Source organism: Canis lupus, chromosome 26 (assembly GCF_048164855.1).
Source record: "Canis lupus baileyi chromosome 26, mCanLup2.hap1, whole genome shotgun sequence".
Lineage (NCBI taxonomy): Eukaryota > Metazoa > Chordata > Mammalia > Carnivora > Canidae > Canis > Canis lupus.
The window spans coordinates 39,368,467-39,389,974 of NC_132863.1; the positions used below are offsets into that span (position 1 = coordinate 39,368,467).

The 21,508-nt window shown below is 55.9% G+C and overlaps 1 protein-coding gene across 1 annotated transcript; it reads right to left on the minus strand.

Annotated features, from left to right (window-relative positions):
• Positions 1-1,361: 1,361 nt before the first annotated feature.
• On the minus strand, positions 1,362-19,622 carry KCNG1 (potassium voltage-gated channel modifier subfamily G member 1). Its single transcript, XM_072801442.1, has 3 exons — positions 19,409-19,622; positions 7,173-7,987; positions 1,362-3,079 (listed from the first exon to the last, which is right to left on the minus strand). The coding sequence occupies exons 2-3, from the start codon at positions 7,959-7,961 to the stop codon at positions 2,309-2,311; spliced, it is 1,560 nt and encodes a 519-aa protein (XP_072657543.1). The 5' UTR covers positions 7,962-7,987; positions 19,409-19,622; the 3' UTR covers positions 1,362-2,308.
• Between the last annotated feature and the right edge of the window lie 1,886 nt (positions 19,623-21,508).

Sequence of the window (21,508 nt, forward strand, 5' to 3'; positions counted from 1 at the left end):
CCCCCACCAGGTGCTGTCCCATTTGGGGCTTCTCCACCCCACATGGTATTTGCTTTCCACTCCATTGAATTTTAAACGGCTCCATTGTATACCTCTCTGTGTCACGCTCCTGTCTGTTTAGCATCTTCAGTGATCTCCTGTCTCTCACAGCCTCTGGGGGGGGGGGGGGGAGCAGAATTAAAGGTCATTCCATAAATCTACGGTATTATTACCATGACAGCAATGCCTGATGGCTGTGACACCCACCAGGCTGGGGAAAGTAGAGATAATTAGTCGGAAAACTTACTTTTCAGATGTGAGTCACGGGAAGCAGGTGTCAGGGGAGGCTTTCACAAGGTCCTCGTGACTCAAGTGATATTTCCACTCTGCCTCACTGTGTGTACCCCATGCTGAGATGGCCATGCCTCCCCACCCCCCCAAGATAGAGACATGACATGCTCGAAGGCGTTTCTACTTTCTGGCCGTCTTTCCCGTTTCCCTTCATTCATTCACTCCACAGACATTTCGGGAGCACCTACCAGGTGCCAGGCCCTGTGCTAGGTGCTGGGAGTCAGCAGCGAGTTTCATTACTCAGTAGGGACTCACAGCGCGAGAGGAGTGTTGGTCTCCTTGGGCAGGAGAGAGACGGTAATCGAGTGGCAGGGAAGACACGGGACAACGTGGCAGGTGGACAGGCCGGTGAAGATCAAGCAGGGTAGGAGGGAGTTAGGTGGAGGTGCTGGTGTGCCTTCTTTAGAGAGGTGGTCAGGGAGGTGAGGGGAGAGGCAGCCATGCAGGGTTCTTCGGGAAGGGCATTCCAGGCAGAGGGATCCACAGACGTGAAGGCCTGAGATGGGAACGGGCTGGAGGGCCCCGTGGCCAGGTGCAGTGAGCAAAGCAGAGAGAGGTGCGGGATGGAGGCTGGAGGGAGGACAGGGCCCTTGAGTCACTCAGGGCATTAGGGTTTTATTCTCAATGTAGGGGATGGCCCCCGATGGACTCAGGCAGGACAGTGAGGTGGTCAGATCTGTGTCAGAGCGTGCTTCCTGCGGTCAGCCCAGGGGAGCGGCCGCGGCCAGGGCAGCAGCGGGTTTGGGACGAAGACAGCAATGTTGTCGTACCTGTGAGGGTGAAGCCAGGGTGTGGCTGTCCCCGGGGGATGAAGCACTGAGGGGCTCTGATGCCCTCGAACTAGGTCAGTCTGTTGGTTGGCCGGGGGGGCTTCACCCGCGCTATGTGACATCGGGAGCAGTACCCAGCCGGGTGGGTGCTCTGCAGGCCTCTGGAGGGCACAGGGAGGCCTCTGCAGGCTCCAGACAGTGCTTCTCAGACTCCCCGGGGGACCACGGCCCATCTTCCCAAAGCATCAATCCCACTCTGGATTTAGATTTAGATTCAGGTAAGTGATTAAATCACTTTTTTTTTGTTAGACTGTTACAATACATGTGGAGTAGAGAAGAAAGTCCATAGTGTTTTTAAAAGATAAAATGAAACGATTTCACTTCCATAGTCGGAGATGCCGATGGGCCCCTCCGCGTCCACTTAACCACTGGGGTGCCTTTGGGGAAAGGTTTGAGAACCCGAAGGTACAAAACAAGAGAACAGAGGATGGAGGAGAAGGAAAGGGGAGGAAGCGAGGCCAGGAGGTAGGAGGAATCAAAGAGAAACAGGAGAGAATGCAGTATTTACTGGCAATTTCCCCAAAGGTATCTGTTCTCTCCCTGTTCCCCAAACCCTGCCGGGCCCGACCAGGCCTGAACGAGCCAAGGAAACAGGCCCCGTCCTCCCGGTACCCACGGTGGCTGGCTTTGCTGGAGAGCAGCGTCCTCTCTTCAGAGCCCCACGGAAGGCATCTTCTCCCTTTTTCATCGCTTTGCTTTAACTGCACACGGTCCACGCTAAACGCAGACATACTGCTGCTGAAATTTGTCTTTTTTCCCTCTGGGAGGACCCATAACGCAAGTCTTTGCCGGGCATGTTATTTACATGGTGGAAAGGACAAAGCCATCTCCTTGTTGGGGGGAAACAGAGGTGGGAGCTGGGGGGGCTGGAGGGGGCTGTCATAGGTGTGTGCTGGGCTCTTGACCGGCTTCTGCCCCACTTGTGGAGGCGGAGGGTAGGGACCCCTCTGTGGATGTCCCAGCCTTCCTTCTCGGGGTGTGGTTGGCGCGGGTCCTGCGCCAGGGCCGCGCTCAGAGCAGCAGGTGCCTTTGAAGGCTTCTTGTAGTGACGGCGATGGCTTCAAGCCGCAGAGGGCAGGCAGGGCTGGGGGTGTCCTGGCGGTGGCGGTGGTGGTGGCGGCGGCGGCAGCGGGGCACGTCCTCTGGGTTCAGTTGTTGTCTCTGGTGTCCGAGGAGGCACTTCCAAACAAGATGTCACTGTCGTGGGACATGGTGCTCAGCTGTGACTTGGTCTTGATGAGGAACTGGGCCCTGCGGAACATCACCCTCTCCTGCTCCTGCTTGAGCTCCAGGTAGGAGCGGGAGAAGGTGTGGAAGATGGAGGTCACCGGGAAGGCCATGAGCAGGATGCCACTGAGGATGCTGCTGAGTGCCACCACCTGGCCCGGCGTGCTCCTGGGGACCATGTCTCCATAGCCCACAGTTGTCATGGTGATGACGGCCCACCAGTAGCAGGCGGGGATGCTGGTGAACTCGGGGCTATCGGCCATCTCGTTCTCGATGACGTAGAGGAGGGGGGCAAAGAGGGCGATGGCCACGCAGAGGAAGAGCAGCAGGAGCCCGAACTCGCGGGTGCAGCGGCGGGCCGTGAGCCCCAGCGTCTGCAGCCCCAGCGAGTGGCGGGCCAGCCGCATGACGTACAGGATGCGCAGCGCCCGCAGGACCCGCAGCACCAGCCCCACCTTGTCCAGGTAGCTGTTGCCCGCGCCCGACTTGCGGCGGCCCGCGGCCGCGCCGTCCACCAGCAGGGTGATGTAGTAGGGCAGGATGGCCACCATGTCGATCAGCGTCAGCGGGCTCCGCAGGAAGGCGAACTTGCTGGGCGCCTGGATGAGCCGCAGGAGGAACTCGAGGGAGAACCAGCCCACGCACACCGACTCCACAATGAAGACGTTGTGGCACATCTGCGAGCACTGGCCCTGCGAGGCGGGGGGGTGGGGGGGAAGGAGGTCAGGGGAGATGTCAGTGGTCCCACCTGCAAGGCCGCGGGCTTGGCCCTGGTCCCACCCGGTCCCCGGCTAAGCTCACTTCCCCGGGGACCCTGGCCAGGCCTAGAGCTTGAAGCACCTACAACGACCACTCTTCATCTCCCTCCCCAGCCCAGACCTCGGCCCTGGATTCCAGACCCCAGAAGGGGCTGCCTCCTGGACTGCTCCCCTAGGGTGTCTGAGGGGCGTCTCACATCCCAAACTGGACTGTTGATTTCTTTTTAAAATTCTTTTTATTGAGATATAACTGACATATGATATTGTGTCAGTTTTGGGTGTACAACATGTTGATTTGATACATCTACATATTGCAATAGGATTACCACCATAGCCTTAAGCTAACACCTTTATCATGTCATGCCAGGTAATTATCATTTCTTTTTTGGGGTGGAAACAATTAGCCTTTTCGGGCTCTTGATTTCTCCTGCACACCCGCCCACCAGTGCTTTCCCTTCTTAGCAATCCTACCTTTCCAGTTGCTCAGGATGGGAGACTAGGCCTCATTCTGACACCTCTCATACAGTCCTCAGGAAATCCCATCAGTTCTTCATTTAAAATGATTCCAGAAATCTAACCACTTCTCATGTGTCCGCTGCCCTTACCTTGGTCCAGCCACCATCATCTCTTGCCTGGACAGTTGCAGCCACTTCCTTCGTGGAATCCCTGGTCCCTACAGTTCATTTTGCACACACAGCCAGAGGGATCTGAGAGCATGAATCAGATCCCGTGTGTGCTCTGGTCAGCACCCTCCATGGCTCAGAGAGATAGCTCCGGGGGTGCACAGGGCCTGGCTGCTGCCTCTCCCACTTCCCAGTCCCCTGCCTGCCTTGTTCCTGTGCTCCAGCCTACACCCCAGGCTCCTCCCCGCACCCCTGTGCCCCCAAGTCAGGCCTTGACTTTCTGCTCCCTCTGCAGGAGTCCTCTTCAACACCCACATGGCTCTGCCCTCCCTTCCTCCGGCTCATGACCCCCTCAGTTCAATGTCCCCCCTCCCTCTGTCCTCTATCCTGATTCTTCCTTTCCTGCTTTATTTGTTCAGAGAACTCATCATCTCTTAAAATGCTTTATAAGTTACTTATTGATCATGTTTATTATCTGTTTCCACCCTCCCCCTCCCTTGCCCAGCAGATCATGGCCCCATAGGGAGGGGTAGCTTGTGCATCATCCACTCTCAGGACCCCAGTACCTGGAACAGCCCAGCACCTGACAAGTGACAAATTCATGTTTGTCACTGGGGTGGATGGAAGCCCGTGGGACTGGTGTTAAATGAGGGCGCCAACTCAAGGCCAGGTGGGCACAGGGAACCCGAGGAAGCTGGGCCAGGCGGGGTGGAGGCCGGCCAGAGAGCACAGCTGTCCTGCTAAGTGGCTCCTGATTGCCGTGCCAGGACAATTCAGGCTGGAGGCTGGAAATGTGGAGTTTTGCATGAAATCTCTTGGGTTTTAAATGTATTAATTCAATACAAAGCAAACACTCTGTGGACCACTCCAACACATATGTGTACTGCATTTGGCATGCAGGCTGCCAGCTTGTCTCTGGTCTGCAACAGAAGTGGACAGTAGACTGTCCCCAGTGACTTAGGGCCTCAACCTCAGAGGGGCCTGTGACAGAGTGGGAAGGCACACATGGTTTTAGCCCGGGGCATCTGTCATTCCTGGGCACAGCTGGACTCTAGGAGTCCTGTACTAGCAGCTCTCTCTCTAGGAATATGTTAGAGACTGGAGACAAATGAACTAGTACTTGGTAGGGTTTTGAGGTCTCAGCCCTCTGGGATGGGAAGCCCCCTCCTCTAGGAAGCCTTCCTGGAGTGTGCCTCCTCCAAGTATCCCCAGCACAGTTGATGGGCCTTTCCTAACAGCTCCATTGGTTTATGTCTCACACTTATGGTCACAGGGGTGTCACTGTCCCTCCTCCACCAGACCTGAAGTCCTTGTAGCTGGCATTCTCATTCTGGCCCCCCTGCATGCCTGGTGATGCCTGAATACAGTAGGTGCTCAAATGTATGCTCAAGGAGCAAGTGAAACAGTGAACCCCACTGGCCTCCAGAATGAAGTCAAAGAACCGCATTTTCACTGAATCAAGAAAAGTCCAGGTATTATTAAAAAAAAAAAGTAAATGTCAGAAGTTGAATAAAACAGTAGCTTTATGAGTATTTTCCTGATAAAATCAGGATTGCATATGTTGGAGCCAAGAAAAAACTTATACCATGTGCAGGTACTTCCAGACAGTTCTCAAATGGTGAGCATTCTCTCTCTCTCTCTTTCTTTGGCAGGTGTGTGTAATCCTTATAGTTAGCGCTTCCTGCATGCTCAAGCGCCCGGCACTATTCCAATCACTTCCCTTGGACTCACTGAATCCTCTCAACACTGTGAAGTTGAGCCTGTGCACAGCCCCCTTGGATGTGTGAGGAAACTGAGGCACAGCAAGGTTAAGCAACTGATCTACAGATGTGCAGCCAGAGTGGATGCACTGGCATTCAAATTCAGGCCACTGGGCTCTAGCCCTGCCCTCGTCATCACTCCCTCTTCTGCTGATCAAAAATTGATTTTACTGGTTGAGTGTCATTTTTTTTTAATATTCACTTTAAAAATTCAGTGTATTAAAAAGTGCCAGAAACATCCCCGCCCCATGTATTATAAATGCAAAAGCCATCACTACCTCCTCCCTTATGCAGAAAAACCCTTGTGTCGTGAGTAGTTCCAATTTTCCATCAGACACTTCATGTGAAGCACTTAGCACGTGCGGGGTACACAGCCAGTGCTCAATAAATGCTGGCCGGCACGATGTTTGTGTTGAGTTCATACATCGCTTCTCGGCCTTTTGGCTAAGATCAAGTGAGTTCATACAGCCAAACCTATTTCTCCATTGCCTGTACAATCTGTACTTGCCTAAATGTTTTGGTATGCTTTTATGCTTCTAGAAACCTCCCCACCCTGCTCCCCAGTATGGGGGAGAGGGTCCCCATTAAAAAACCCAGAGATTTCATACATTAGGAAGCTGGATGGGGGGAACACGCACTTTGCATAGACTCAGCTGCCACCCACAGCTGCTGCGTGGACTGCAGGCCAGGGGGCTGGGACTGTATATATTTTGAGAAGCTGAGAGTTTGAATTTTTAAATGCAAAACACTTCACTTTGAAATGCTGATAACCGAGTAGAATTTTTAGGGAGCACAGTGTGGGCCAGTCACGCACTTCTGTGGGGCTACATGAAGTCCTGGGCTGCCAGGTGGGACCCAGACTTCTTGGTTCAAGAATGTAGAATTCAGACTCAGTCAGACCTGGGTCTGGGCAAGCTGCCCCGCCTCACTCTTCTCGTCTGTCAGCTGGGTATGAGAACGCCTCATGTACGGGGTTGCTGGAAGAGTCACCGAGAATGCTAAGTTGTAGGCAGAACTGGCTGCTGCTAACTGCGTGCCGCATGCTGCCCCTGAGAACCGGGCACACACCTCGGTCAGGCCACGGAGCAAACACTTTACACGCATTCTCTTGTTTAACAGAGATGCTCCTTATCGGAGCACAAGTGCACGCATGCATTAACTATTGATAAAAATTAGATGCAGGACCTACAAAAACGGTTCTGGGATATTTTTAAATGAGGGAATTAGGGAGGTTGAGATAGGGCTCATGTGGGTGAAATAAAGGTTGATGACATGTCTTTAGCTCGGGGCAGGCACACCATAAACCGCATCATTCATGTACTCGCTCATTCGTTCCTTCCACAGAGTGGCCGAGTGCCTTGTCCATGCTGACACTGTCCTAGACCCTGGGGGTACGGGACAGACCAGGACAGGCACGGAGCTCGTGTCTGAACGTGGAGGTGGACAACACATGTAAACAGGCTGTCAGAAAGGGACTGGAGATGCTGCTCGGCCAGCGCAGTCAGGGAAGGCCTCCTGGTGGAGGTGACCGCGCCCGTGTGAAGGATGTGGATGTTGGGGAGGGGGCTGCAGACTGCTCTGTTTCCTGAGCTTAGAGACCCTCCCTCACTGCAGTGAGCCTCCCTGCGCAGCTGTGGCTCTTACCTGCTCCTCCTCCTCCCGCAGGCTGGGCAGGGTGCTGATGGACAGGTTGACGGCCGTGACGGTGACGAAGAGCACCGAGAGGCAGGCGAACACCTTGCCGGGCAGCCCCGAGTGCGGCCTCTCCACCATGTCGCGCAGTCTCCGCATGCAGCGGCCCAGGCGGCCCTCGCCCTCGGCCGGGCCCTCGCTGCCCGGGTCCTCGCTGGACAGCGGCTCGTCGTCGTCGTCGTCCCGCTCCACCACGTCGGCGAACTCCTCGATCTTCTGCAGGTAGCGGCGCTTGCAGCAGCCGTCCAGGCGGTCCTCGGCGATGCCCCAGTACAGCAGCTCCTCCTGGAAGGACAGGGCGCACATCTCCCGCAGCAGCCGCAGCTTGCCGGCCCGCAGGAAGGTCAGGATGGTGCCGAAGGCGCCCGGGTGGCGGTCGAAGAAGAACTCGTTGCAGGTCACGTCGTAGTCATCGCACACGTTGAGGATGTCGTCGAAGTTGGTGCAGGCCTTGAGCTGGCCCAGGCGCGTCAGCGGGAACTCCTCGAGCGTGGTCCAGGGCAGCGAGTACTTGATGCCGCCCACGTTGATGATGATCTGGCGCCGCCGGTCCTCGGGCTGGCCGGCCTGGCGGGGCGCGTCGGGGGGCCGGGGCCGGGGCCGCAGCCGCTGCGCCCGGCGGTAGAAGACGCCCTTGAGGGACTGGCCCTGCGGGAAGAAGGCCGGGTGGAAGGAGGCGTCCGAGGCGCAGCTCAGGGCGCTGTAGTCGTAGTCAGAGTTGTCTCCCGGTAGGAGGGTCATGTTGGGCCTTCACATCGCCCTCAGGCCTGGGGTGGAGAAGGGAGGACAGACCCTCAGTGACGCCGGAGTCTCGGCCGACAGTGCTGATTCTGCAGACATTCACTGTTAGGGACCGAACTGTGTCACCCCCACCTCCGCTCCTGCCCCCAGATTCCCAGCGGAAGCCCTGACCCCTGTGGGCCAGTATTAGGGGGCAGAGCCTGGGGTGGGGGGTGATTACGGTTAGCCCAAGCCATCAGGACCCTTGTGCGAAGAGGGAGAGACACCAGAGCTCCCTCTCTCTCCACCAGGTGAGGACACAGCGAGAAGACAGACACCTACAAGCCAGGAAGAGTCCTCACCAGAAGCCAACCACGTGGGCACCCTGAACCTTGACTTCCAAGCACTTGTGGGGACAAGCACAGCCTCTGGAGCCTCATGGCCTGGGCATGCTACTCAGCCTTGATCTGTTTCAATTTCCTCATCTGGAGAGTGGGTAAAACCATTTGACCTACTTCATAGGATTAGAGAAGATTCAATGAATTCCGTGCCTAAGAGCACTTAATAACACAATGCCTGGCACACAGTAGGTACTCAATCATTGCTGTCCATTATTACTATTTGTGTTTACCTTAAAGAGACACCTTGCATTGCTTCCATAAGTGGAAAGCCCATTATCAATGGCCATAAATAAGAGGCAATGTCCAAAGAAATGCCTAAGTATCACAATAGTGATACTTTGAGGTTATAGGGGTGAGCTGGACAGGCACGTCCACTTCTCCAGGAAGCCTCTCCTTGGTTCTTCCTTGGTTCACTCCCAGGGGTGAGTCCTCTCACCCCTGTGCCTGCAGCATTATCCTTACTATATCTGTGTGCAAGCCTGGCTCCTTTATAAGGCTGCTCGCTCTGTGGGGCAAGAACTGGGCTTTACCCAGCTCTGCATCTCTGTGTCCAGCAGTGTAAGAGCTCAAAGAAGTAGTTGCGGAATGAGGCCAACACGAGGAAGGCACTTCTGAGAACCTGAGGTCAAAGTATCCGCTTACACAGGCTCCTCCCTTCCCAGTGCTCGCAGCTAACTAAAGGTGTGTGCTACTAGCATGACATTGCTTATTCATTCATAGCTCATGGGCTGAATTTGGTTCACACGTAATATGCCTGGCTTGGAGAAGATTTTGAAAATTGAAGAATTTTGTGTAAAAATTTATATTCTTGGTTTCTCTTGAAAAGTCAGACTATTGGGGTGCCCGGGGGGCTCAGTGGTTGAGCGTCTGCCTTTGGCTCAGGTCACGATCTCGGCGTCCTGGGATCAAGACCCACATTGGGCTCCCCATAGGGAGCCCGCTTCTCCCTCTATGTCTCTCATGAATGAAGAAATCTTAAAAAAAAAAAAAAAAAAAAAAAAGACTATTTGGCAACATTTGGCCTGAATTCCAGCTGAGAAATGACTGCCCGCTGTAGGCAGGGCACACATGTTACAATCTACCACAGTCCCCCGTTCCCTGGGATCTTCCTTGTACCCATTGTCTTTCACATGTATGTTTCCTTCCTGGCTCCCCGTAGGCATTTGAGTTTGAGAGCCCCAGATTATAGCAGTAGAGCCATCCAGAATTAGGCTGATCCATAGGAAAGAAGTAAGAGTCTAATACTCTGCTTTATAAAATCACCACCCCTCCCTCCAGCCCAGTCCCCCATGGAAGCAAGTGGTACCAGAAGTCTACCAATTCTGATGGAAACCCATTTCCAATACCTGAGCGTCGATCTGTATCTGATCTGTTGCTCAGGGGAAACGCACGTACACACACACACGCACGCACATACACACCTTTGTGGACAAGAAAGTGTTCAACAGGAGCCGGGGGGGGGGGGGTTCCATTTGAAAGAGAATCCTTCCTACCAGAAATTCTTTTACGGAAAGCAAATCGTTGCTCCACTCATTTATCTTTGGGGAAAGCTACAGGTTCAGAGATTGGGTTCTGGAAAACTAGGTACACCTGCGTTTGAAATGAAAATGATTAGATTTTAGAGTGTTGAGAATGTTTCTGAACTTCACCTAAAATTGGAACCCATCTCCTCAGGCACAGCCTGCCAGACTCCCTTGGAGGAGTGAGAATAATCCCTTTCAGGCACTTCACGTTAGTGGTACCGCTTTTCAGCTCCCCTGTTTTATCTTTGTCACAGAAGACAAGAGGAAAAGTGACATTCTGTTTGGCAAGAATGACGACGGAGGAAAAGGAACCTTCCTCTTGTCCTGCAAGTCCTAAAGAGCCCCTGTAAAACCCCCTTGGCTGTAATCACCTTTTACAGAATGTCTTCTTTCAAGCTCCCAGCTCTCCCTCTGGCACAAAGCTCCCCCAATTAGCAATCCCTCATTTCTTTCTCTCATGACCCATGTCAGTTGTGAGTTAAAGCTTCAGCATTCTATGTGGAAAGTTATCCTGCCTCAGCACACTGTTTGGCATGGAGAAGGAAAAAAAACCTTGCTTCATGCAAGCTGCTTGTACCTGGAAGGCTAGATGCTGGGATTTGCTAAATGAGGAGGAATGGGCACACTTCTCCTGGGCCTTTGGTCTTGGGGATACCCAGCCTGATGGGTCTATAGGGAGATGGCTCTGCATGCTAGACTCTAGTCTCCAGTGAAGTTCATAAATCAAACAGGCCCCCAAACCCTGCTTCTGGAAAGCAATGCCACCTTCTACCCAGCCTGATACCCTCATGAGAAGTTTGGTCTTTTAAGATTTCTCTACAGTGTTAGGTCTGTCCGTCCAAAGCATGATGGATTTTAGTGATTTTTGTCTCTGAGGGTCTATGGATGCTTAGGAAGGGAAAGCTACTCAAGAAGGGGGCTGTGATATTGAGGATGATGAGGATGATGAGGAGTTCTGGGCTGGCATTCAACATTTTCCACACGTTGGGCCTGTGCCAGGTCTATGGGCATGACAGAGACCATGACAGACCCAGCCTTGTCCTCAGGGAGTGGACATTCCAATGGTGAAGGTGGTCTCTAAGTAAGTATACAGATCATTTCAGGAAAGAGAGCAAGAACATGATGGCAACATGAGCTGGAGGGGTCTAGGAGGGCTTCTAGGAGGAGGGAGCCTGGAGGCTGAGGTTGGGTGGGAAGGAATCCACCCTATAAGGCCCTGGAGGAGGGTGTCTAGGGCTGAGGGAATGGGAAGAGCTTGCTCCTTGACCTGGGGGTGGGCTTGGATGGTCAAGCCAAAGAAGGCCAAGTGGTGGGGTGCAGGGAATGAGGGGAAGGTGGGAGAAGCTGAGTGTGGGAGTCAGAAGACACCAGATGGAACAGTCTAGTAAGCCATGACAAGGGGCTGGGGTTCACTCTCCATGGGATGGAGGCGGGGGTCCTCAGGAGTAGATTACAGGCAGGCCGGGCACACCAGGCTGGAATTCTCTGCAGTCATTCTCAAAAGAGTCAACTAAAGCTTGGACCAGTGGAGGAGACTGGAGAATTGGCTGTGTTCCAGATAGACTTTGAAGGAACTGCTGCCAGGACTTGATGTGGGAGGGGAGTGTGGTAAGGGGGAAAGAGAATGGATTCCAGTAGTGCCATTCACTGAGGCGACACTAGGTGGCATTATGATGAGCCTTGCATAGCGGGCAGCATTTGCTGCCTGTGGGATGATAGACAGGAGGGCAGATGGGCAAAGCAGGGAGAGACAGTAGGGATGAGGGTGGCTTGCATGGATGGATGGATGGATGGATGGATGGATGGATGGATGGAGTCAGACCACACCAAAGCTGTCCTGATGATTGTGTGTGTGTTGGGGGTGGGTGTAGTATCAGCTATCTGACAGCACTAGGCTGTAGAGGGCAGGAGGACCAGGCTAGCAGAGAAAGAGCAGAGCCCAGAGGCCAAGGTGCTTGCTCCCTGTGCCCAGCACCCAGCACCCACTTCTCCCATAGAAGCTATACTCCACACCAGGCCTGGTTAAGGCAGGTAGACACCACTGGGGGAGATGTGTAGGCAGAGTGCTGTGCCCCCACCAACATGCCCTAATCCTAATCCCTGGAACCTGTGAATAAGTTAGACTACATAAGAGGAGGAATTAAGGTTGCTAATCAGCTGCCTTTGAGATGGGAAGATGATCCTGGATTCTCCAGGGGCCCAAGCCATCCCAAGGGTCCTTAAGAGATGGAAGAAAGAGGCAGGAAAGAGGGGTGCAATACGGTGTGAGGAAGACTCTGCTGGCCACCGCTGGCTTTGAAGGTCAAAGGGGCAACAGGCTGATGACAGCAGCAGCCTCTAGAAGCTGGAAAAAGACAAGACCTGACTCTCCCCTGGCCTCTCCAGAAAGGAATGCAGCCTGCTGACCCCTTGATCTTAGCCCTCCCTGTAAGGCCCATTTGAGACTTCTGTCTTCCAAAATGTGAGGTAAGAAGTTTGTGTTGTTTTCAGCCAGTCAGTTTGGGGTACTCAGTTACAGCAGCAATAGGAGAGAGTAACACAGGGATGTTGACAAAAAGCAGGTCCTACTGCAGATTGGGAACAGCTCCCCCAGTCCAATCTGGGGAAGCAGAAGAGCCCATGGGCTCTGGAACCAGGAGACCTGTGTTCAAGGCCGGTTACGCTGACTCCGGGCAAGTCGCACCTTACCTCTGAGACTCACTATCCTCGTCTGTAAAATGGGGGCATGAATAGCTCCTACCTCCCCGAGTTATGGTGAAGACTAAGGCAGATGACATGGGTGATATGCTTGGCCCAATGCCTGACACACAGTGAACCCTCAACAGACACCTGCTGTACTGTTAGCTACGAGGGTGGTCTTTCATCTTTCTCTTCACCAGCCAAGGGTGACTCCTCTCTTGACCCGATCCAGTGGGATTTGAATGCAGCATTTGTCTGACCCCCAGAGCTCCCTGCTGGAGGAAGTACAGTCTGGTAGAGCCTCAGGAAAAGCCATCAGGGGTGCTGAGGGAAGTGAAGGGTTGCTGACCCAGGAATCCCAGTCCTGGGTGTATTTCCCAGGGTCCACAGGGGTGTGGCACACAGTAAGATATTATCTATACTCAGATTCTTTTTTTTTTTTAATTTTTATTTATTTATGATAGTCACAGAGAGAGAGAGAGAGAGAGAGAGAGAGAGGCAGAGACACAGGCAGAGGGAGAAGCAGGCTCCATGCACCGGGAGCCCGACGTGGGATTCGATCCTGGGTCTCCAGGATTGCGCCCTGGGCCAAAGGCAGGCGCTAAACCGCTGCACCACCCAGGGATCCCTATACTCAGATTCTTGACTCAGGGTCTGCTTCTGGGGAATCAGACCCAAGGGAGGAACCAGGTATAAGAATGCGTGCCCTGCGTTGCCTGTGGCCCCCTGGTGTCCATCCTGGGGCTGGGGGGCGGGCCAAGTGAGTCGTGGTAGACACAGATGGTGGACTCCTATACATTGCACAGGAATTAGAAGCATTGAACTAGATGTAGGTTTAGCAACACATTTAGATCTTAAAAGCATGATGCCGAGTGGAAAAGAAACAGAAGTTTATAGCACTATGCTATTTATGTAAATGAACACACACGCACACACACACACGTTACATATTTGACAAAGACTCAAGCACATGGAAGGATCTATATCAACTACAGGGAGGGTGCCTGGCAGGACAGGGGAAGGGGATAAGCAGGAGGGTGGTGTGGAATGTGGGAACAAGGGGTAAGGCAGGCTGGCACAGGCCAGTGATGGATAGTGGCATGAAGTGAAGAGCGTGGTTAACACAACTCTGGGATTTAATCCAGGTAAAGGAAAATGAAGAGCACAAAACCAACCAAGCCACCAGGTTCTGAATTGCACTGAGTGCTCAGTGGAGATAGATTCTTAGGACCATCCCCAGACCTTCTTGGTCAGAATCCCCGAAGGAGGCGGGGGGAGAGGGCAGGAATTGGCATTTTTGGCAGGCTCCCTCACAGATTCTCATGTACGCTCAAGTTCAAAAGGGATAAAAAGAGAGGGTGTCTTGAATACCTGGAGTCCATACCCCAGGGGCTGGGGGCTGCAAGAAGCTCTGGATATTGGTGGGGAGCCTCCTGACCCACTCCTCCATCTCTTTGGGGGTTCTGGAAAGCTCTGTGGGTCCCAATCTTGGGGAACTTCCCTGGAGAAGTCGAAACCCTTCTGCTTCGAGGGAAAAACCTCTGCACTGAGGCTGCCTTGGTCCAATTCCCCTTTGGGAGCCCCCAGATTTGCTGAAACTTCCCATGCAGCTTCTTTTCCTTCCTCCTGGGAGAATGATGAGGTGCCCAAGCTCTGACGGAGGGCTGAGTACTCATTTCCAAAGAGAAATGGTCACTGACCCTGAAAGGAGTTCTGAGTGGCAGAGGCCGCTCTGTGGTCAGTGTCTGCTGCGAATGGAGGTGCTAGACACAGGGGTGCAGGGTAGGAGGGGACAGCGGGGTGGGACAAAGTCAGGCTTTGCCCGGCCACCACAGCTGCTTCTGTTCATGACCCTCTGGCCTGAGACGGTCATCTGCACCCACCGAGTCACCTGCCCTCTCTGCGCCTCTTTTCTCCCTATAAAGGGGGGAGAAGCATGCCCATGCAGAGGGCTGCTGTGATGACCCAGTGAATGGAGGTTTGCTGCAGGAATTAGCAGTGTCGCCAGATCGCTCACCTCCCATCAAGGTCATGAACGGGGTTCCATAAACTGTGATGCACTGATCCTAACTGCTACAATACCTCCTGGTATTTTTACCAAACCACCGCTCTCTCCTGACTGTCCTTCTAGTCCTGAGCCCCTCCCCTGGGACGGAGTTCTCGGCCCCTCTTCTGAGTCGGAGGGGGAAGCAGAGAGAGTGCTGGACACGCACGGTGCTCTAATAACAAGAGCCATGGCCACCCTTGATTGCACACAAAGTGCTAGGCGCTGTGCCAGGCTGCTACCACTAACACCCTCATTTCATAGATGATGAAACTGAGGCTTTGACAATAAAAACTCAGGACTCTGGGGATATGAGTGTTGAGGCCACAATCAATCTACGTCTGTAGGACTCCAAGGCAAACCTCTTTGACCTCGGTATTGACCTCTTTGTCTCCCTGGATTACTGGTTCCCAGGGGGAACTACCTGTAGCAAGCCAGGACTGGATCTCCCATCTCTCTATAGACACACTTTTGGAAAGTCTTCTGTGATGGCGAGAAGCAGGCAGTTGCTCACGGCTGGGGGAAACACATTTATTCCTATTGTATATTCACATAAGAGCAGGGGAAGGAATCAACAAAACTCCTGGTGGTGTCAAATTCTGACTTGCCATTTTGGCCTCCGACGGAAGAGCCCTCCTGTGCCGTGAACAGGTACCAGCCAGAGGTGACGGTGTGGCCTCTGGGCCGGGATGCCTGTGTCACCACTTCTAGCTGTGCACCTTGACGAAAATAACCTCACCTCTCTGTGCCTGAGCATTCTCAGCTATAAACCAGGGTCATTATCATACTTCCTTGTAGGTGCTTGGAGCTGTGTCTGCACATGTTAGGGCTCTGAGTTTGCTAGAATGGCTTTTGTGAAGCAAGCTTGGCACCTCCCTTCACATTTCCTTTCTCAGAGGAGAAATGTGAAGCCGAAAACATTTTCCAGAAGGGAGGCTTCAGTGCTGACTCTCCTCTCACCTGGCACGACATCACTCACTCTGGTGGGCCTCAGTTTCCCCATCTGTAACATAAACCGATGAGGCATGCCCCTAAAGTAGGCAGCGTAATGGTCCCCCAAAAGAGGGCTATGTCCTAATCCCCAGACCCTGAGGATATGGGCCCTTACGTGGCAAAAGAGATTTTGCTGGTGTGATTAATTAAATTGATGAGATTTAATTGAGGCAGGGAGATGAGCCTGTATTATCCAGGTGGGGCCGCATCGAATTATAAGCGATCCTTAAAGAGGAGGCAGGAGGGTCAGAGCCAGAGAGGCAGATGGGATGGTGAAAGCAGAGGTCGGAGTGATGTGGGGCCAGGAGCCAAGGGTGTGGGCAGGTTCTAGAAGCTGGAATTCCAGGGCAGGGAAGTGGGATTACCGCCCCCCCCCCCAATCCCCGCCACGAGGAACACAGCCCTGCAAACCCCTTGGTTTTAGGTCAATGACACCCATTTTCGACTTCTGATCCCCCAATCTGTAAGATACTAAATTCGTATTGCTTTAAGCCACTACTAAATTGGTGGTAATATGTGGCAGGAGGGAACTAACACAACCTCAAATGCAACTTTCTAAAGGAAGAGCATTTCTCTCCTGGGCAACTCGGGCTTTGTTTTTTACCTCTCACATCACGATTCTCAACCTGGGCTATTCCCTCACCCTGAGATCTCTCCACGCTGCCCTTCCCCTGCCAGGGGCTTCATCTGTCAGGGTTAGGGCTCCTGGCTGGGGTGACTCAGAGGCGGGTCATGCTGCATCAATTCCCAATTAAAACGTTAATCAAAATGGATCCTGCCAGTAGGCTGGCCCAGGTCCCAGCCTGCTGGACCGCCTCGAGATGCGGCACCCACATGGAGAGTCTGTCTTTCTTAGCTACCTGCTGTCCATCCTCATCACCACGCAACCACACCGGATGGATCTCAGTCCCGCAGCTTGGGAGCTGGGCCCAAGACACTGGTGATAGTGAAGTATTTGCTGGGAGCTGGGCTCTTCCCTCCATCTCTACCTGCTTCCCCAAGGTAAGCGTGCCAGAGTCCACCTCTCCCGCCATGGAAAAGACCAAGTGGCTTCTGGAGCCTCCTTATTCTGCTTGTGGCAAAATAACACCAAATGCACATTTGCCTTCTACCAGGACGTGTTTTGGGGTGGGGTAGGGGAGCCAAAAGTGCTTTTCTATTTGCCTCCTTGCAGCCTGAAACCTGGGAGCACAGGCATAGGCAGAGGAAGAGGCTGGTGGTGGGGAGCGGGGGAGGGGGGAGGGGGGGTAGCCGGGACCTTGGGCAGCAGGAAGGGGACAGCTGCATACACAGTCCCTCCATTCTTTCTCTTTAATAAGTGTTAAGGCTGCAGCACCTGGTGGCTGTGGTGGGCCACTGAGGAGGTGGGCCACTGAGGAACGAGGGAGAGCCTGGTTGTACATGCCTGCCTGGGGACACGCAGGTGTGAGGCACAGTCACCACAGAGCAGGGACAAGTCTGAGGCAAATCGCTCAGATCCGGTGTGTGGCATGCTACTTTGTGTTATGATTTTGTTAACCACATACTGTCTGCTACATAATAAAAATGGCCAAGGGTGATTGAGTGCTTGCAGGCTAGACTTTCCTGCCTCTCTGTTCTTATTCATTCTATTTAGAGTGGCTTTTCCAGCCACCATTTTCCACCCAGGGACTACATTTTCTGGGTTTAATAAATCACCCGGGAGTAGATTCCCAGACCCCTGTGTCTTTGGCAACCGGAAATGCTGACTCTTTATCATGTATTCAGAAAGGGGAGGTGGAGAAAGACAGCCCAGTCAACACAGTTTTTAGGGGTCCAGGGGGTTAATTCCTTAGTTCTGGTTTGAGTGTCTTAGCCCTGCATCCAGAACACATTTCTCTGCTCTCATGCTCCCTGGGGGCATCAATTGAGCCTCTCGCTGGGGCCCAGCTGTGTGTCTGATGCAGAGAATTCAAAGTGGCAGTGGGAATGGAGCTGGGCTCCCAGATCTGTCCTGGCTGGGCTCCAGGGTGCCCCCCGCCTGGGTTCCCAAACTTTGGGACGGGGATCAAGGCTGCCTTGTTTCAGTCCCCCATGGGTTTGGGGCATGTCCCACAATAGACATCTTTCCACTGGAATGGGCAGTGTTAGGGAGTGACTCATAAGGGCCATCCCCAGAGGCCATCGTAGCCTGTCTCTCAAACACACCTTTCCCTCATTCCCCACTCCAGAGGGGCCTCTGCTGGGGTCCAAGACAGAGGACACCAGGGTCAAGCTCAGGTCTGGGAGAACCCAAGAAATCCACTCAAGAAAGACAGCGTGCCCTGGCCCCAGCACTGGCGTTGGGTCTCCAGCATGCCGAACTTTCCTTGGAGACTCGTTCCTCAGGAGTGACTGACTGCAGTCAAGTGTGTGGGTATCAGACACACCCTAGTGCATAAACCTCTTCAGATTCATACAAGCAGGAGCCCCCCCACCCCCCCAGTGAATCAGAGCAGTTCCTGTTTCCTCCTGGCCGTCCCCCACCCCAGCACTTATCTCAAGGTATCAGTGAAGGAAGTCTGTGTCCTCTCATCCTCTGGGTGACTTTGGTGCCGGGCACCCTTTACGTGCTTAAGAAAATGCCTGCTGAACAGACAACTTTAATAAACCGTTATCGGTCGGAGTCTGCATTCACCCGGAACGTTAGGCCAGTAAGGCCAGTATTTCCCAACACCACACCACCCCTCTTCTCTCCCGCCATGATCAGCCTCCCCTAAGGAGCTTTTTTTTTTTTTTTTTTTTTTTTTTAAATTTATGATAGTCACAGAGAGAGAGAGAGGCGCAGAGACATAGGCAGAGGGAGAAGCAGGCTCCATGCACCGGGAGCCTGATGTGGGATTCGATCCCGGGTCTCCAGGATCGCGCCCTGGGCCAAAGGCAGGCGCCAAACCGCTGCGCCACCCAGGGATCCCTCCTAAGGAGCTTTTTGAGGACATTTTCTTCCTATCCAAGAACCTATTTCAGTTTTCCCGCTCTCTTTGAGAATGACTGCATTACAGGAACCAAGGAAGGGCCATTCTGCTTCTCCCTATAGACATGGGGGCTGCGGCAGTCAGCCACCCCCGCAGGCTGGGCCTCCTCTAGGCAAGGGCTGGGGCTTAATCCCTACTTCGCTCCAAGCTGCAAGATGCTTCCATCCACCCCATCCCTCTCCTTCAGAGTCCCTCATGTCCCAGCTCAGGAACTGTTTGTTAAATGAAATAATGCATGTCGGGCACTCGGCATGGTGACCCGCGCCTAGTAGGTGCTCACTCAACCCATCTTTGTCCAATTCATGAATGCACGAACTTCTCTCCTTTCCTGCCTTATCCAAAGATTCCCGTCCACCCTGGCAGAGCCCCTGGGGGGGGGGTATGGAGTCCCTGAGGCTGAGGAGGCCACCCCCACTTTTCCTATGAGATGCTAGAGCCTCCAGTGACCACAGCTGTCTCGGAATCCCCAGCGCCGAGCACACACTGGGCGCTCCATAAAAGCTGGCTGAGTAGATGACGGACTTAATGAAGCCCGCTGGTGGAGATGCTCCGTCCCTGCCCAAGGTGGAGTGAACAAGCCAGGGCCGGCGCCCCCTCTTCCACCTCTCCCTCCTCCCGGGATCCAGAAACCGCCGCGGCGGCCAGGATGCGCCCCCCGCCCCGGCCCCGGCCCCGCGGCGGAGCACGACCGGCCCTTCGCCCCCGGGGCCCGCCGGGGACAGCCCGAGCCGGACCCGCGCCCCCGCCGCCCCCGCAGCCGCTCCCGCCGCCCCGGCCGCCCCCGCCCCGAGCCGGGCCGAGCGAGTGTGCGGGCGCCGGGGGCCGCCGGCGGGGCTGCCGCGCGCAAAGTTCCCACCTCAAGTTCCCGTCACGGCGTCTCCGCGGCGGAGTTGGCCCGGCCGCGGCTGCCGTCCCCCCGGGCGGCCGGCGGGTCCCGGGCGAGGGCGCGCGCAGGGGCGGGGAGCCGCCCGGGCCGCCTCCCGGAGCCGCGGGCCAACTTCGGTCCCCGGGCCCGGCTCCGCTCCGCACTCGGACCCAGGGCCGCCCCGCCTCCGCCTCCCGGTCCCCGCCGCGCTCCGAGTGCGCCGGGAGCGCCGCGCCGCAGCCGCCGAGGGAGGAGGGAGGAGGGAGGAGGAGGGAGGGAGGAGGAGGGAGGGAGGGAGCGGGGCAGGAGGCGGGACGGAGGGAGGGACTGCGCGCCGGGCGGGGAGAGGGGGCGCGCGGCGGGGAGAGGGGGCGCGGCGGGGAGAGGGGGCCCGCGCGTCGGGTGGGCCGCGCTCCGGCCGGGACCCGCGCCCTGCGCCCCCCCGCCCCCGCGCTCCGGCCGGGACCCCGCGCTCCCCCGCGTCCCCCCCCCCCGCACCTCCCCGCGCTCCAGCCGGGACCCCGCGCCCCCCGCCGCGCCCCACCCCCACTTCGCGCTCGGCCGGAACCCGCGCCCCGCGCCCCCCTCGCGCCTCCCCGCGCCCCCCCGCGCTCCGGCCGGGACCCCGCGCATCCCCGGGACCCCAGCGTCCCCCCCCTCCGGGCTCCGGCTGGGACCCCGCGCCCTCCGCGCCCCCCGGGCTCGGGCCGGGACCCAGCGCCCCGCGCCCCCCACCCCGCGCCTCCCGCGCCCCCGGCCCTCCGCGCCCCCGGCCCTCCGCGCTCCCCCGCTCGCTGCCCCGGGGCCGTCCGTGCGCCCCCCATACCCCGGGATCGCGCGCCTGGTCACCTGCGTTCCCCCGCCGCCCGGGTGCCCCCCGCGGGTCCTCCACGTGAAGCGCCCCCCACCCCCGCTCCGCCGCCCCGGGGCCACATGCCGCCCGTCGTGTGCTGTTCCCGCGAGGTCCGAGTGCCCCGGTGCCACCGCAGGGACCGCACGGCCCGCAGCGTCAAGTGCTCAGGGATTGCACCTGCCGCGCCAGGCGCCTTTCCCTCGGGCCGCGGGGCCCGGCCGCCTGCACGCCCGGCCCGACGCGGGGCGCTCACACCGGGCCTGGGGTCCCGGGTCCAGCACCCCGTGCGTAGGAGTGGGTAGGAGTTGCCCTTTAGCGCGGGGCGGGTTAGCGCCTCTTCCTGAACCCGCGCCCCCGCAGAGCCCGCCTCCGAGGGTCGCTTGCCTCGCCCCCCCGCCCCCCTTCCTCATCCTTCCAGCCTCGACCCTCGGGGGTGGGGAGCGGGCTCCGCAGTTGAAAGCCCACGTTTCCTGGGACTTGAAGAGAAAGAGGGTCCGTTGGGCAGCAGGTGGTTTACTGGTGCCGCAGAGGTGACCGCAAACAGAGGACTTGTCCGCAAGAACTCACCTGCTCACGGAGAGGCTGAACCAGGAAACCGCTAGCTAGGGAGCAAGACTGCAGTCCGTGGGGGGTGGGGGGGGGCAGGGAAGAAGCCAGAGCAGGGGTGGGGGGTGCAGAGTGAGGGGGAGAGCACTTTCCATAGACCTTTGAGGTGGGGACATTCACACAGCCCCGAACAAGGAGGATCTCCTAAGAGAGCTTTCCAGGTGGGCGGCCCAGTAAAGGCAATGACCGTGAAGCAGGAAGGAGAGGGAGGCCTGTTTGAGGGACCGCAGGGACACCAGAGGGAGGTACTGGGGAGGGTCTTCCTAGCTGTGTGAGCTTTGGCATCAGGTGGCCCCTGGAGCACACTTTGAGAAATAAGGCGCCTACGCAGTGGGCCCCTGCCTTCCTCTCCTGTCTGAAAATCGGCATTTGTATCTTCTTTTCCTTTGTTGTCTGTCCCTTGTTGTCCCTCTCCACACTAGACATCGGGCTCCATCAGGGCTGGGACTATGTGTGCTCCCTCCGGCATCTTCCACACTGCCAGGCACCGACAGACCAGGTTTCTGAAATAATTGTTGGGAGGAACATCTATTGGGGGTAGATGTGATGGTCCCAGGGAGATATAGGGCTTTCTGAAGAGCACAGGATGAAGATGCAGAAATGCCCCCCCCCCCCCACTTCTGAGTCAGTAG